At 55.0% G+C, this 15,622-nt stretch overlaps 2 protein-coding genes across 4 annotated transcripts in view; both read left to right on the forward strand.

Moving 5' to 3' along the window:
• The first annotated feature begins 1,833 nt into the window (after positions 1–1,833).
• Positions 1,834–5,468, forward strand: KLF17 (KLF transcription factor 17). Its single transcript, XM_005521084.3, has 3 exons — positions 1,834–2,062; positions 2,320–3,295; positions 4,113–5,468. The coding sequence occupies exons 1-3, from the start codon at positions 1,970–1,972 to the stop codon at positions 4,286–4,288; spliced, it is 1,245 nt and encodes a 414-aa protein (XP_005521141.1). The 5' UTR covers positions 1,834–1,969; the 3' UTR covers positions 4,289–5,468.
• Positions 5,469–9,252: 3,784 nt separating this feature from the next.
• Positions 9,253–15,622, forward strand: part of DMAP1 (DNA methyltransferase 1 associated protein 1) — a 30,899-nt gene continuing 24,529 nt past the window's right edge. The window contains exons 1-4 of one of the 3 annotated variants that reach the window (XM_088060615.1): positions 9,253–9,364; positions 11,394–11,549; positions 14,155–14,246; positions 14,644–14,839. In XM_088060615.1, coding sequence (XP_087916741.1) covers positions 11,448–11,549; positions 14,155–14,246; positions 14,644–14,839 — 390 coding nt within the window. In that variant the 5' untranslated portion in view covers positions 9,253–9,364; positions 11,394–11,447. Of the gene's footprint in view, positions 9,365–10,967; positions 11,023–11,248; positions 11,550–14,154; positions 14,247–14,643; positions 14,840–15,622 lie in introns of those variants that run through there. The other 2 variants (XM_014250904.2, XM_088060614.1) reach the window with 2 other exon arrangements.

Raw genomic sequence — 15,622 nt, forward strand, 5'->3', positions numbered from 1 at the left:
AAGAGAAATTAGTGTTTGTCTCCAATGGCAGCTTCTCTCACTTATCTGTAAAACTTTGGGGCAGGAACTTGCCTTGCTATTAATTATTATTTGGCCAAGAAACAAGTAATGGGATTAACTGGTGACTTGAATAAACTACTCTGGGGAGGCAAACTAAAAGTAATTTCAAATAATGCCCACATGCTTCTTTGCCACTTTGGAGGTGACTTTTTCCGAGGAAGGCCTTTGGAGCCTATGTGTTTTGACCCAATAGGTGCCATTAATAAACCTGCTGCCTCGCTGGCAGACAAACAGATGGGGCCCAGGCAGCAGCCCAACATGTGCTCTGGAAACCAGGGCAGGGATTCTTGGTAAAAGGGGGAAGATCTGGATTGTTGTTGTTCCACTGGATTACTGAAATAATTTATTGCAATGCTCCACCCTTATAATTAAAGCGTGGTGATGAGAGCAACTGGTAGAGTAGCTTTGGATTCAGAAGCGGCATGTGCGTGTGGTGTGTGTGCACACCTCACCTTTGGTGTTTATATTTGGTTTTTTTTAAATTGACTCCTTGCTTCTGAATAGAGCAGGCAGCAGCCTCAGTTCTTAGAAAGGTATCTGGAGATGGACAGCTCCAGAAAGCAGGGAGACAGGCTCCAAGAGATAAGGGCCATTGCTTCTTGACAAGCGCAACAGTAGCAGGGCCATTCCTGGTACTGGCTGGATGGGGGCCAGATGGAGAAGATCTCGGTGTGAGCCGGACAGGGAGGCAGAGAGCCCCCGGGGAGGCCTGCCCAATGCCCTGGGTCTCTGTGCTGCCATCCAACTAGCCAGAAAGGGCTGAGGGACTTAAATGTATCCTGCAAGGTGGAACAACCTGCTGTCCTTGCGTCCCCTGCCATGGGAAGCTCTCAGGAGGACAGCACTGTCCCAGGGGCTGCTCAGGGTGGGACAGCCGGCTCATGTCCCCCTGTGCCAGGGTGGTCGGAGACTCAGCCACAGCACTGGTCCCTAGGAAGGGCAGACAAACGTGCTGTGTGGGGGCTGTCGGGCGAGATGAGGAGATGCCGGCAGGGTGCCAGCCCCCGACAGGGTCGACGAGCAGTTATCTCGGCTCGCACACGCACCCTGCACGCAGGCAGATGCGAGCTCGTACGCTCTGTGCTGCTGATTGCCTCACCGACAGCAGCGGCGCGGGAGGACGCGGCTTCACGGGTGCGCTTACATGAAACGAATGGCGTGGGGGTGTGGGGGCACCGGGGCTCGGCTGTCTGGTTCGGCTCCTACTGTGTCACAAGCACCCCTTTTTGGGACTGCACCTTCGCTTGACGCGCTCGGTGGCCCCCGTGGCGAGTGTAGTGCCCGGCACACCGGCTGGAATGCTTTTACCTGTAGCCCTACGCCAGACCTCTCCGGCACCCTCTGCCTCCAGACACGGGTGCGTGTAACACAGCCATTGCCCCTACTCGGGACACCGTGCCGGGGACCTCCGGCTCTGCCGCCTACAGCCTCCCTCCCCGCTCGTAGTGCGTTAAGGGCGCCGCTGCCCCGTTCACGTCGCGGGCAGGGTTCTGGCCTCCGTGATCCACAACAGCACCCTTGTCTCTCCTGGCCCGTGGGACACTCTCGCAGAGCAGGGCAAATCAGGGTGTGCAGACCCCTCCGCTCTGCCCCGTCCTCTCCCGTCCCGCGCGGGCTCCGAGCGCAGTCGGGGCAGCGGCAACCGCCGACCCCCGCCCGCCGGGACAGCCCCGCCACAGGGGGCGTGGCTCTGGCTGCAGCAGAGCCAATGGCAAGCGGCAGCGGTGAATATCAATGAGAGCCGGACCAATCGGGACGCAGCCATGCTGTTAACAGCTTAGGGGCGCGGGGCGGCGCAGAGCAGCGCTGCTGCCTCGGGGAGCGGAGCGGTGCCGGGCTCCGCGCACCGCGCTCCCCCAGCCCGCCCCGGCCCCGCTGCCTCGGCCCCGCTGCCTCGGCCCGGCTCGCCATGGCGGTGGCCGTGGACGAGAGCGCCTTGCCCTCTATCTCTACTTTCGCCAACTTGATGCCGCTAGAGGAGCGGCCCGCCGACATGCTCCACGTAAGCACCTGGCATCGGGGAGAGGGTGGCAAGGGGGGTACGGGACAGAGCGTTCCGGGCTGGAACTCAGCCCGGCTGGGGAGTGGGGGGCGGGTCGCCTTTCCCGCCGTGGGAGGGCGCCCCGGGGGCGGCGCAGCGCAGCCGGAGCGCTGCCGACCCGTCGGACGGGTTGGGGGGAGGCGCGGGCCGCGGTGTTGGGGTGGCGGGTGCCGCCGCAAACGTCTCCCCGCCGATCCTGACGTTTCATTTTCCCGCAGAGGATGCTACAGCAGGATGGCCCCGCTGCCGTCAAGCGGGAGGAAGACGATCTGGGCAAGTTCGTGGACTTGGACTTCATCCTGGCGCACACCAGCAGTGGCGGGCAGGGGCCGACCGGCCCCAACTACCCCCTGCCCGAGACCCCCGAGAGCTGTGGCACGACCTACGACAGCGACGGCTCGTACTCCACCCCGGGCAAGTTCCCGGCGCCTTACCCCGAGGGTCAGGGCCACAGCTACGTGGCTGAGCTGCTCACCCCGGACCTGCCCGGCCACTACGACCTGCAGCGGAGGGAGTACACGGAGTTGCGGGTTCCCGGCGGCCCCCACCACCACCCTCACCCCCATCACCACCCGCCTCTCCACTCGGCCCTAGCCCGCCCACTGCCCCTGGACCCCGCGCAGTCCTTCGTGCCCCGCATCAAGAAGGAGCAGCCGGAGGAGCGCGCCTGCATGTTGGGGATGTCCGCCGCCGAGTACCTGGGACCGGGCGGCGGCGAGCACAAGCCACGCGTGGCGCCGGGTCCCGGCCCGGGACCGGTGCCGCCGCTGCCCTACCCTGGATTCCCCCACGGCCGCTTGGGGCCCCCTGAGGAGCCGCTGCCTGGCGCCGATCCTCACCTCTTGGGCGACCTGCCGCCCCACTACGCCATGGCCCCGCACCGCTATGCGCCCCACTTCACCCCCCAGCCGCCGCCGCAGTTTCATGGACATTTCAGTGTTTTCAGGGAGCCCCTGAAAGGGCCGGGGCCAGGGCCGGGCCCGGCGGGGCTGCCCGGGTTGCTGGTCACGCCGCCCAACTCCCCGGTGCTGGAGTACTTCCCGGCCGGGGCTCCCCCCGAGGACTGCAAGCCCAAACGCGGCCGGCGCTCGTGGGCGCGCAAGCGAACGGCCACGCACAACTGTGAATACCCGGGCTGCGGCAAGACCTACACCAAGAGCTCGCACCTCAAGGCGCACATGCGGACCCACACGGGTAAGGGCGCGCCGGGGCGGGGACACGCGCAGAGGGTCTCGGGTGGGGGCACCGCGGCACGTGGTGAGAGCCGCGAGCGTGGTTCCGGAGTGGGAAGGGGTGTCGTGACACCCGGGGGGAGGGGGGGGGGGTCGTTTGGAGAAGACCCATGCGGTGTGTCCCCTTGGTGGGGCTGTGTGAGGGCACCCAGAGATAGCCCACAGTCGGCATGGGGGACTGTGTGGAGGCGTCCTGCGTGGAGGGCACGGGGCAATGGGGATGGCCCCCGATGTGCTCAGAAGGACCCCCGTGGTGGGGTTGGGCAGGGACACATAGGGACCGAGGCATGTAGTGAGACCACTCTTGTGGTGCCTCTACTTGCTGGCTTTGGGGCCCGGGGGTGCCTGAGGTGGTAGAACTTGGGAACATGGAGAAGCCCTCCACTTGGGCTAGGGGCAAACAGAATAGGGAGACAGACTGGGGGGCTGTATGGTGAGACCCTCTGGCCGAACTGGGACAGGGCACATGGTGGCACCCCACAGTAGGGATGAGCAGGGGACCACCCACAGTTTAAAGTAAAGCAAGGGCGCATAGGAGAAGACCTGTAATGGTGCAGGGATGCCAAGAGAACAGACCTTTGCACGTGGGGAAGGGCAGAAAAACGGGGGACAGAAGGGGAAAGTTGGGCAGGCAGAGGGGTGCAGTGGGGCTCCCATCTCCTAAGGGTAGGCATCAGGGAGCGCCCTTGAAATCGGGGTGCTGGGTAGGATAGCACAGAGCTGAAGGCGTAGGGAGGGTGGGAACCTACAAGCCCACTGACACCCCCTCTCCTCTGCAGGCGAGAAGCCCTACCACTGCACCTGGGAAGGATGTGGCTGGAAATTTGCCCGCTCCGATGAGCTGACCCGCCACTACCGCAAGCACACAGGGCACCGGCCGTTCCAGTGCCACCTCTGCGAGCGGGCTTTCTCCCGCTCAGACCACCTTGCTCTCCACATGAAGCGGCACATGTGAGCAGTGGCTGCAGCCGGACTCGATGTCCCCGGAGCCAGCTCACGGTGTAAATAGGGATGGCAATGGGGGGTTGCAGCTTTGGCCACCCAGCCCTCTCTGCTTATAGTTGATAAGTAGTTTTCTCCTCCTACCCCTGTGAGAGCTGGCCCAGCCAAGTGGTGGGAAAGGGCTGCTTTGGGGATGTATGTGGGGAGAAAAACTGCAAGAAACACCTGCCCAGCCATCACCACTCAGCTCCCCATGACTTGGAGGGTTCCCCCCAGCCAGGTACCTGGTGAGTGGGGGGGGGGCTGGTGCATAAGGGATCTGTCCCCAGAACTCCTGGCTTGTATTTGGCATCAACTTAACCTTCTTTCCCCAGATTCTTGCACCCCCCTGGCTCTAGGGGCTGTGCTGGCTGACTGGCTGTTTTTTGGCTAGAGAGCCATGCCAGTTGGGCACATTGGTTGTGGTGCTGGGAAATGGGTTGCTGGTTGTCTCAGTTGTGATCATCAGAACAAATCTCCTGACCCAAAGCCCGGAGTGGATGGGTGAGGGTGGGATTTGACTGGCTCATGCTATAAAAGTTTGTAGGTGTTGGCAGCACAGCATCACCTTGCACAGAGGGCAGGGATGCTCCTGTCACCAGCTTGGGACCCCAATGGTCAGTCCAGCCCTGACCATTCCCAGTTTTCCACTCAAGAGCCTAAAATGTCTCTCCTGGCTCTTGTCTGCTTTATTTTGTCTTGTTCTTCCCCTCAGGATGACACCAGGTACTGCTGCAGCTGCCTTCCCCATGCTGCTTTTTAAAATTTAGTATGTAAAGGACAGTGAGTCCAGCTATGAATACCCAGGTCTCTGCTATACTTGAAACTTTTGTAGGAGGGGGGGACAAAAAGAAAGCTCAAAGAAAAATGAGTCTTTTTATGTGCAGCTTCTGCAAAGCAAGTTGTAAATTAAACAAAGCAGTAATATATAATGTTTCTGTTTTTTTAATATATTTTTTTCTTCCAGCTGGGAACACAGATGAGTCTCAGCTTTGGGAAGTGCACTGTTCCCATCTGTGTATATTGTTAATTAACATTTCTCTGCTTGGGCACGTTAGGTCTCTTGCACTCTGAAATGTTACTTTTCTTTATATGCAAACTGTTGAAATATTGTGATCTGCTGTATAATAAATAAACAAGTTGTAAACATGAAAGAGCCAGGAGAGTTTACTTTAAAGGTTTCTTCTAAGAGGAGAGGGTGAGGCTGAGCTTGTTTGTCAGTAAATATTTACATCGATGTTCATTTCTGCTTAAGTTAGCTGCGGAGGATCGATGGGGAACGCCCAAGCCTCGGCATCTGAGTAGCATCTCCTGTGCAACAGCTCTTGAGTCACCCCACTTCCCTGTGCCTCAGTTTCCCTAATCTGCAGATGGGGCAATTGCAGCACTGGGATGGTGTGACTGGTCCTGCGGTGAGTCATCTCCAAAGGGAATGGCAGCCGAAACTCAACTGAGAGTCTTGCTGGTCCTGAATTCTTCCTGAGTAGTCCTGTCCTGCTGTGCCTCACAGTGGCAGCTCTACAGTACCAGCCTTGTGGTCACAACCAGGAGGGAGGTTGGTGTCAGCTGCCTGGTCCTGGGTGCTGTCTCTGCTGTCCTCTGGGGATGGCCTGGCAGCTTGGTGGGGTTCAGGTGCTGAGGTTTCCCTGCGTTAATAGGTGGTGACTCAGCACAAGCATGCCGGCAGGTCCCAAGCTCAGCAAGCAGGTCTGGCTCCATCCCTCCCTCCCTCCCTCCCACAGCTGATTACCTGTGATGCACGAATCCCTCTGAAGGCAGGAACTTGTCCAGACCTGACACCATGCTGGTAGTGCAGGGAGCACACAGGCTGTATGATGCCGTGGCCCAGGGTGGTGGTAGCAGCAGCTCCCTCCTCCTCTGCTCACCACTGCAACCCCCAGCGGCTGGCCAGGGCTGGAGGTGCCCTAGGGCTGCTTGCCCTGCAAGTGGAAGTGGGATGTAGCTGGGCTGATCCTACTCCTTCCTGCTCAGATGGGAATGGCAAAACAGGTCCGATGTTCCCCTGAGGAGTGGCTAATATTTTGGTGTTGGGCTCTTTGATCTGGGACCAGCACCCAGTCTTGTGGTCTGTCCTTAGTAGGTACAAAAGCATGGTGGTTCCAGGCAGGGTGGCAGCAGTTTGGGACATTGTGTTCTGCCTGTAGGCCTGAGATCAGGACCATGGGGCTGCATCCACAGGTGTCAGATCCATCAGGCTCAATCACTTGTCCTTTCCACTGCTGCCTCCACCCTCTGCTTACCCTGCCCCACTTTCTGAGAGGTGCCTGTGCAAGGGTGACTGCTGGGACACATGTGGCCTGTGATGAGGTACTGGGGATGTCTTGTTCCTGGGACCACCAGACCCCAAGGACAGGGCTACACTGCCAGGGGATAGCTGGGGCAAAACTTCTGCCTCTTCCGTGGAGACTTGTTCAAAATGTCACAGGGAGGGAGAGGGAAAGGTGTGGGCTGTTTGAATTAGCGATGAGTCAGGCTGGCAAAGCCAGATGGGGAGAGTGCGTGCCTGCGTGTTTGTGTGCGTATAAGTAATCTCTGGCTTTGTGTTTTTATTATGATTATTATTTTTATTTCCAGGGGAACGATGAATTTCTCCAACCATCCTGTCCCACTGGAAAGGCTGGCTCTGCTGTCCTGTCCTCCCTAAGCATCCTGGGAGCCAGAGTGACAGTTCACAGCTGTTTTGAGGTTCAGCTCTGAGATCAGAGCACAAACCAGTTCTTTCTCGCTTTTCATCATTGCTGTGCCAGGGCAGGAGTGAGGTACGGCTCTGCTGCCGCTACCTTACACGGAGAGGCGAGAGCAGGGGAGGCTGCTTTGGCTCCTCCAAACAGAGCTGCTCCAGGTTTGATCCCCTGTGCCTGGGGCAAGACACTCCTTCAGGCACACAATGGGGCATGACAGTCAAATGGACCAGCATGTCTGGGAATCATGGTTGGGGAGGAGTGGCTGTAGTGGAAAAGACAATTACAGTTAATTTGTTGTTAATAAAAAACACCCTCTTCCAATTGCCTGGGCCAAGACACACTCTCCTTTGGACAAGAGAGGTCAGTCCTGTCCCCAGCAAAACCTGCCCTGCAAAGTGATGAGGGCAGCAAGAAAACACCTTTGGCAGCACTTAGGGAGGCATAGCTGGGGTGCAATCCCTGTGGTATGGGTACCTGCAGTCAGCTGGAGAACCTGAGCTAAGTCGTGTCTCCCTCCCTTCCTTTTCCACCTTGGTTACTTCCTGTCAAAAAGGACCCTTGGAACTGTGCAGAGGTCCCTGAACCCTCTGTAACTCTTAAGCCCCATGGTTTTGGGGTACAGCTGACCTGGTCCAATGAAGAGGCAAGCGGGTAAAGGAAGGAGCAAGGTATGGAGAAACACCTCCCAGCAGAAGTGTGAGTCATGGCCACAGTATGGCCTGGCACCATACAGTCACTTGCCAGTTGGAGCGGGGCCCTGGGGTCCTCAAAGCTGGAGAGGGGTGAAAGAGAGGTTTGAATGGATTTCTGTCTGGGGATGACCCAGCTCATGGGGATCCCCCATACTACAGCCAGCAGGTCCCACAGCTGGTCTGGGATTCTTGATCCATGGGGAGAAGGAGTGTTGCAGATCTGAGGGTTCCTTGGCCAGGGCTTGACTTTGGGGATGCTATGGTCCATGGGGACAGCATGGAGCTCAGGAAGGGACAAGAGTGCTGTAGGTAGGATGCAGCCTGGGTGCTCCAGGGTGGGGAGAGAGTTTGGGAGTGTTTGGACAGGCTGACACAGACCGTTCCTCACCATGAGGTCAGAACTCGGCTCCCCAGGACCAAGGTGCCCCTGCTGGAGTATGCTCTCGGGGCTTGCATCTCCCATTGGAAGAGCAGTGGGAAGTGCCGCGTCCCTGCCAGGGTGGGGGAAAGGTCCAGCAACTGGTCCCTGTGTCCATGCTGCTTGGGGTGGGCCAGGTACCACGATAACGGGGCTGTGGCTGTCACCGCACCCTTAGGAAACATTTGGCTTCAGGCACCTGAACCCACGGGGGAGCGATAACTCCCGGCTCACTTGCCCTGCCTGGACCCACACCTGGCACTGTTGTGCCTTAGTCACACACCGAGAGTTTTTCCACTGCTGGGCCCCAGATAACCTTCTCCTGCCCCACTGGCCACAGTGTTTGCACTTGTCCTCCCCCGCTGGTGCCAGGCTGGGAGACACACACACACCCTGAGCCCTGGTCCGAATGCACGCACACCTCTGGCCTGGGGCCACCTTTGGTCATGCTTGTCAGCCAGAGGATAGGTAAAGGGCATGAAGTGCATCCTTCCCCAGCATCCTGAGGTGGGTGAGGAGCTGGCCTGGAGGGGGCCTTCCTGCCAGGGCTAAATCTGGGGACACATCTTTCCCGCAGCTGCTTGGTGGCAGATCGCCCAGGCTTTGGTACCTTGGACATCCCTGATGTATCCAGGACAGCTGGAGGTGGGTGAAGGTGTTGCAGTGACAGCACAGTGATGCCAGAGTTCCAGGGCACAGAAGCACTAGATTCCTCAGCAGTGATGACTTTCCCTGACTCCCTGAATTCCCTCGGTTCTCCCTGTGCGCTGGCGAGTCAGGACCCTGGTGGTCAGATCTGGGCAGTCCCAGTGCAGGACTCTCAGTGAGGGACCAGGTACGTGACTCACGTTTCCAGCCTTTCCCTTTTGCTCTGCAAGCTTTGGGATGCAGTGACCAGAAACAATAACTCCAAGCTCCCTTGAAGTAGTGCTAATTGCTCTGCTGATGAGCCCATCAGCAAAAGCACCCAGCTAATGTGTTTCACCTGCGGGTCCATACAGCTCCTGGTGGGACACAGCTCCCGAGGCTCACAGAGCTGTGGGAGAGGCAGGATGTGAAACTGCGAAACAACACTCTCCAGCTGCCCATGATCTCCATCATTAACGAGATCAAAAAGCCTCTGTCCTGAGGAGATGAGCTCAAAACGTGCTGCAGGCTGTTGAAGAGGAAATGGCCACCCCGCGCTGGGGCAGAGATTGAGTCCTATTGGGAGAGAGTTTGAGCAAGTCAGGCAGGCAAGTGGGAGATATAATCAAAAAACGCACTGAATGGCCCATCTGTCCCCGGGTTTTATTTTTGGAACGGGTTTTTGTTTTCTTTAAGTGCTGCTTAACAGGATGAATGGACTGCAAACAACCCGCCGTGAGTGGCAAAAAGAGGGGCCCCCTTTTTTGGTATTTCAAAGCTCTCCATGGAGCCATAGTGCCAGGATTGCCAGGCAGGCAGAGACTGCAAAAGTTGGGAAAGCCTTGTCTCCCTCTGCAAGCCTACCTTGGGGGAGTGTGGACCCCACTTCCAGGCCTGTTGTGGCAAGAGAACAAGGAAGTGTGCTAGAAATTATTAGGAATGTCCACACACACTGATGGGAGAGGACTTGGGTGGATGAGGCAGTGCTGAAAGCAAATAGGCAGGACAGGCGAAACCTTAGGATCAGCTCTCTTTCTGGAAGGCTAAGATGCTAAAAGGCATCCCTGGTGGTGTGGAAAGGGGTAGAAAAGGGATTAAATGATTTCTGGGGACAACAGATAGTACTCTGGGGGTGTAACCGTTCCCATTGTGGCACACTGCCATCGGTTAGACCATGACACAAAGGTGATGTGCCAGTCCTCGTGAGAAGGGTTCACCAGCAGGATGGGGATGGTGGCAACTTCAGCATAGCCTGGCTGGCGCTGAGGGATTCCATGCAAGAGCAAGTGGGGTTCAGCTCATCCCAGGGCTGCACAGGAGAAGAGATTCCCCTCAGAGGCACCCCCTCTTCTGAGCTATCCCAGGTGGCCACAGGTCCCAGTGTATCTCTGTGCCCCGTACAGAAACCATCTCCTTCAGGCAAACCTTTGCCAGGCAGCCTTGCCCTGCCTCGATCTGCCAGGGAGGGGATTTCTCCAAGTCCCTCCTGGCCCCACACCACTGTTTCACCCCTTTCCTTGTTCCCCCATCTCTTCCCACGGGGAAGAGGAAACAGGACAGTCTTATTAATAAAACTTTCACTCCTGGCTGCCTCATGTGAGTGCTCTGGAGCACAGAGCACGAGGGCGAGGAGCACACGCTGTGGCACACGAGGCCAGGCCGAGCGGCCCGGGTGTGCCACGCGGTGTGGCTGGCAGCGGGCTGGCCCCTGGTACGGCTGGTGGGGAGAACGGGACAGGGCACAGGTGCCAGCGAGCACCTCGGGAAAGGAGTCGGGAAAATGAGTTCTGCGGGAAACTAGGGTCAGTCCCAGGGAGAACAGCGACCCATGTCACAGTCCCCGAGGGAACGGGGTCGCGGCAATGGGGGGGCCACGGTGAGCGCGACGAGCGGACTGACGGCGCCCTCTCCCCGCCCCGCGGGCCGGGCTCGGAGGCGCCGGTCGAGCGCGGCGGTGCTGCCACCTCCTGGCGCGGGGGCGAGCTGCGTCTGCAGCGGGCTGTGCGCCCTGAGCGGGACGGGGGGTGGCGGGACCCGGCTGGGCCCGGGCGCTGCCCCGGGGAAAGCGGCGCCGGTGGCCTCGGGCCGGGCGGCCACGACCCGCCAGGAGCGGGACTCGAACCTGCACTCCTTCGCCCTCACCCCGGCTTGGTGCGTCCCCCAAAGCGCTCCGGGCACTTCCGGGCGCCTCTTGGCGGGAGCGGAAGCGGCGCTGCCCGGGCCGCCGTATGCGCCGCACGTCCCGGTGGCCGCGGGGCCGGCGCCGGTGGGTGCGCGGGTCCCGCTCGGAGCGGGGCGACCGCGGCCGCGCGGGGAACGCCGCGTCCCGCACTCCATCCCGCGGGCCTCCCGGGATCCCCCCGCGGGGCTGCGGGCTGCGGGCGCGGCGTGCGGAACCCCCGGGACCCGCCGGGTGCAAGGCCCCGTTGTTGGGCCTGGCGGGGGGATGGGAGGCGGCCGAGGGGGGTGTGTGTCTATGTAGATATAAGTGTGTGAATGTGCGTGTGCATGTATATGCGTGTGTGTGTGCAGATATACGTGTGCGTATGTGTATACACACGCACCTACGCGTGTTTGTATGAGTCCGGGATCCCCCCGCGGCCGTTAACCCCCGACCCCGGTTTCCCGCCCTCCCAGAGCTGGAGGGGACGGACAGGACGGCGCAGAGAAGGCCAGAGGGCAGGCGGAGACATGGCGACGGGGGCAGATGTACGGGACATCCTGGAGCTGGGAGGCGTGGAGTCAGAGAACACCGGCACCATCAACAAAAAGGACATCATCAACTCGGATAAGGTGAACTGCAGTGCCCTGAGGGGCTGCTGCGTGATTTCTAGGCACTCACTGACCTTGCATGTGGTGTTTGGGGTGAATATTGGAAGAAAAGATGGAATAAAGCGTGTACCTTCTTAGTTACCTGTGCCATGGCATCCGGTGTGGGATTTAAACTGGAGCTGTGTAAGCGGTGTCCTGCTGAGCTGGGCCAGGCCCCAGAACATTCTCAGCTCTCTCTAAAATTCTCATTTTGTGAAGTATCTACCCCCAAAGCAAATGGAAATAATATAACACAGTCATGTTTTAGAAGAAAGAAAATACTGTCTGACTTGACTGAATGACAGAAGCCTTCCAGCCTGTGTGGGGAAGGTGTGTGGCTGGGGTTTGGGACAACTGGGGATGCATTGCCCGTGGGAATGGCAAGTTAGTAAGGTCTGTTAAAGATGTGTTACATGATGTGCTGCATTCTGTGTGGTAATGTGCTACAACATCTTGTTGTCTTCTGTATTTTAAATTTGGGCAAGGTCGTGGGTGTCCCATGTTTTGTAAAGCATTGGGAAGGTCAGCTTAGGAGTAGTTATGAGAGGTGGAGGTGCTTTGAAATGAGCCCAGGAAGCTCTCTGATACAGAGATGGTCTGATTTGAAGTAAAGCCTGTGTGTTTGGGGAAAAAATCAGAATGACACTAAACATACACAACCACCCCATCCCTAAAAGCACGTCCTGGCTGTCACTGTTTGCCTCCACTGAAACATTTGTCTCTGAGGAGAAGCACTGTGGTTTCACTGCCTTGCTAGGGCTAGGGCACACAGTATAATTGGTGTAATGGAAAACCAGTGAGTTTCAGTCATTTAAAGGCTGAAATGTTAAAATTCCCAGTTGTCAGCTGTCTTGGTGAACAGTCTCTGGTGAGCAGCCTGTTGGTTGGATTCAGCCTGCAATGTTGCCACTGGGTTTTTGGAGTTGAGAGTTCTTTGATATAAATGTGTTTGTGTGTTAGGCAGCAGAGAGCCAAAGAAGTACTGGTTGCTGGCTGTCTCTTTGGAGCAGGGACCAAGATGGTTTCCTCCTCAAGTTACTGTAATGGGAAGAGAGACAAAGGAAAGGTGCAGTGAAAAGTTTTGGGAGGGGTGCAGGAGGCCACTTGAAGGAAACATTCTGAATTTCTACGAAGTACAGAAACTAAGCCAAACCAAAGGTGTAAGCTGTTATCACATGGAGAGTGCAGAGTTGCTAATAACAGCACAGCACTCGCTCAGGAAATAGATCTGTTCTCAATTAGAAAAGAAACAGATTGCTGTCTTGAAATCACAAGAGAACCATGAAGTACTTTCCAGTCCATTAGTGACTGAGAATATTAAAATAAAAATTACTAGGCATAAAAACATTTAAATCAACATGACCAAGTAATTTGTTCTCAACTCCTTAAAAGCAGGCTGAGCTGATCTCTGGCCTGCTGATATTAACTTTTAATAAATCTGGGAACTTTGGGGGAATTCCAGAAGCCTGTGTTCATACAGGGTGTGTGTTGACCTCTGGGTAACTGCCTTGGTTGTCCTTAGTTTGCTCCTGGGCAAAGTGACAGACATACTAGGAGAAAGGTGATTGATTAGGGATGAAAAGGTGCTGATATAATGCATGTCTGTCATGAAGTTTTATGGAAAACAGTTGTAGTCCAAGATGACAGGGTTTTATTTTTTCAGTGGAATCTTGAATTTACTTGGTAAAGGTGACTGTATGGATTTAGTGCAATTTATGATGCAGTTAGTTTTACTATTGAAAAAATATTCTGATTTAAAATTTGGTAGTGATATGGTAAGCAAGTATGCAATAGTATTGACTGGGGTAGTAGTTATAAAGATGGTACAGTTAGACCAAATGCTCAGTAAACTTTTCCCTCTTAAATAAAGTGTAACTTTTTAATGTGGCTGTTACTGTACTTCCCTGAATCCAAAACTGATGACTTGATTACTGATAAACTTGGATTGGTTATGAGTTGGAGTGTGTCTTAGAGACCATCAATTCTGTCAAGGGCCTAGGGGCCAGGCTGAGTTGTGCACACCAAATTCCTCTTATGAAGAAACTGTCAAAAAATTGTTTGCTGTGTAAATGGGAGAGCAGAGCTGGGACTGGAGAACTTTGGTAGGTGATACTGGGGGTTTTACCAAGGGGTTGCTGCAAGGGTGTAATCACAGATGGTAAAAACTGAAGCTGCTGCAGAACAAAGTGACAAAAACTATAAAAAACTGGGAAGACATTTCCTACTATCTTCTCAAAAAGGTAGAGAATCAATTAAATGCTTTAATACCTCTGAGGGAGGACAGTGCTTGCCTAGTAAGAAAAGACTTAGGGCACCAGTCCCTGCAATCTACAGCCAGATGTTCAGCTTGGAATTTAAGTGTGTTATCAGCAAGAGCAAATGTGGGTACTGGTGAGCCCTATCACTGAAAGTGGGTACGTTTTGTCTGTCAGTGTCTTCCACCAGGAATAGGCACTTTCCTGGAGAAATTCAAGGTGTCTAAAACCAGATAAAAGTAAAAACCATCTCAGGGCACCAGGTTATACAGTTTTAAAGTTCCCTCAGGAATTTCTGCTTCTGAATCTAAAGTGCAATTCTTTTGTTTCAGAAAAAATCCAAGAAATCTTCAGAGACATTGACGTTTAAGAGGCCAGAAGGAATGCACCGAGAAGTTTATGCACTCCTCTATTCTGACAAAAAGTAAGAGCACATGGTCATCTGTGCAGGTTGTTGGGTGGCCTGGGCTTTTGGTGGCAGGGCAGAATCCTCTTGAAACCAGGAGCAGTCTCGCTTCCCAGATTGATTCTCCTTTTTGCTCGGCCCATGCTTGTGCCCTTCTCTTAGTCATGGACAGTGTCTGTTTTCTCTCTTCTAAATTTGAGGAGTTTGCTTAATACAGGAAATTAATTGGATGAAGGCAAAATAGTCTAATGCAAACAAACCAGTGTTCTTACCCTTTGTAGCTAATGCTTTCTTAATCTCAACTGGGAATAGCACCTGCTTTTATATCTGCAAAAAGAGTTCTGAGCCTAAAATCTCTTTGGTTTGTCTTGGGCTGTTTCTTGCTTCTCATCACCAGCACTTCTGTCCACCACAGGGATGCACCTCCGCTGCTGCCAAGTGATACAACTCAGGGTTATCGAACAGTCAAAGCAAAACTGGGCTCCAAGAAAGTCCGGCCTTGGAAGTGGATGCCTTTCACCAACCCAGCGAGGAAAGATGGAGCAATGTTCTACCACTGGAGGAGAGCAGCAGAGGAAGGGAAGGATTACCCTTTTGCCAGATTCAATAAAGTAAGTGGGAGCACTTTCAATCAAAAGCATATAAATAGCAGTTGGAAAATACCCTTCAGTCAATTTCTTGGCTGTCCAGAGAGGAAGTTGTTTCTTTCAACAAGTGAGGGCTGAGTTAGATTTGGTAATTGCATTTTGAGGCATGTGACCATGGACTGATGTCTCCAAATCATTTAGGTGAAGTGGGCTTTGTATGCGGTCAGACCTTGCTAGAGACCCTGGGGTTTCAGGTTTGCAGTCATGGATTTGGTGAGGAGGACTCGTGATAGCTCCCTCTGTTCCTGACCAACATCCTCCCTCTGATTACAGGCTCAGGGTAGTAAAAGGTATTCTATTCTGAGTGAGACATAAAAGTCATAAGTCTTGTTATTTTGCTCAGTATGAAAAAATCGCTTGAGCTTTGTGGCCAAAAAGGTGGCTTGCAACCTCTTGGCCAGATTCCAGCGCAGATGCTGAATTACTTTGCGTTCCCTCTGAAATTGCTCTTGTGGTATCAGTGTGGTGCAGTCCCCTGTTCTTTGCGTCTTACATTAAATTGTCACAATGTGTTGTTGTAATCTCCTGCTGTCTTTTGTCCCAGATGTATCTGCTTTGAGTGGCTGGGCCTTTCATGTGTATGCACAAAGAAAACTACATCAAGATTTATACTTCAAAGTCAGGACCTCCAAAGTTAGGAAGGAGCAGAGTTAGGGTGCTTCCATAGTGTAATTTAACTCCCTTCATGATGCAAATGTGAAAGACTGAGAAAACCATGTGCTAACATGATTCCACAAAAGCTCTGCT

The sequence above is a fragment of the Pseudopodoces humilis genome, chromosome 10 (genome assembly GCF_049639895.1).
Source record: "Pseudopodoces humilis isolate 2021_Gansu_Grassland_sample_001 chromosome 10, ASM4963989v1, whole genome shotgun sequence".
NCBI classification, from domain to species: Eukaryota; Metazoa; Chordata; class Aves; order Passeriformes; family Paridae; genus Pseudopodoces; species Pseudopodoces humilis.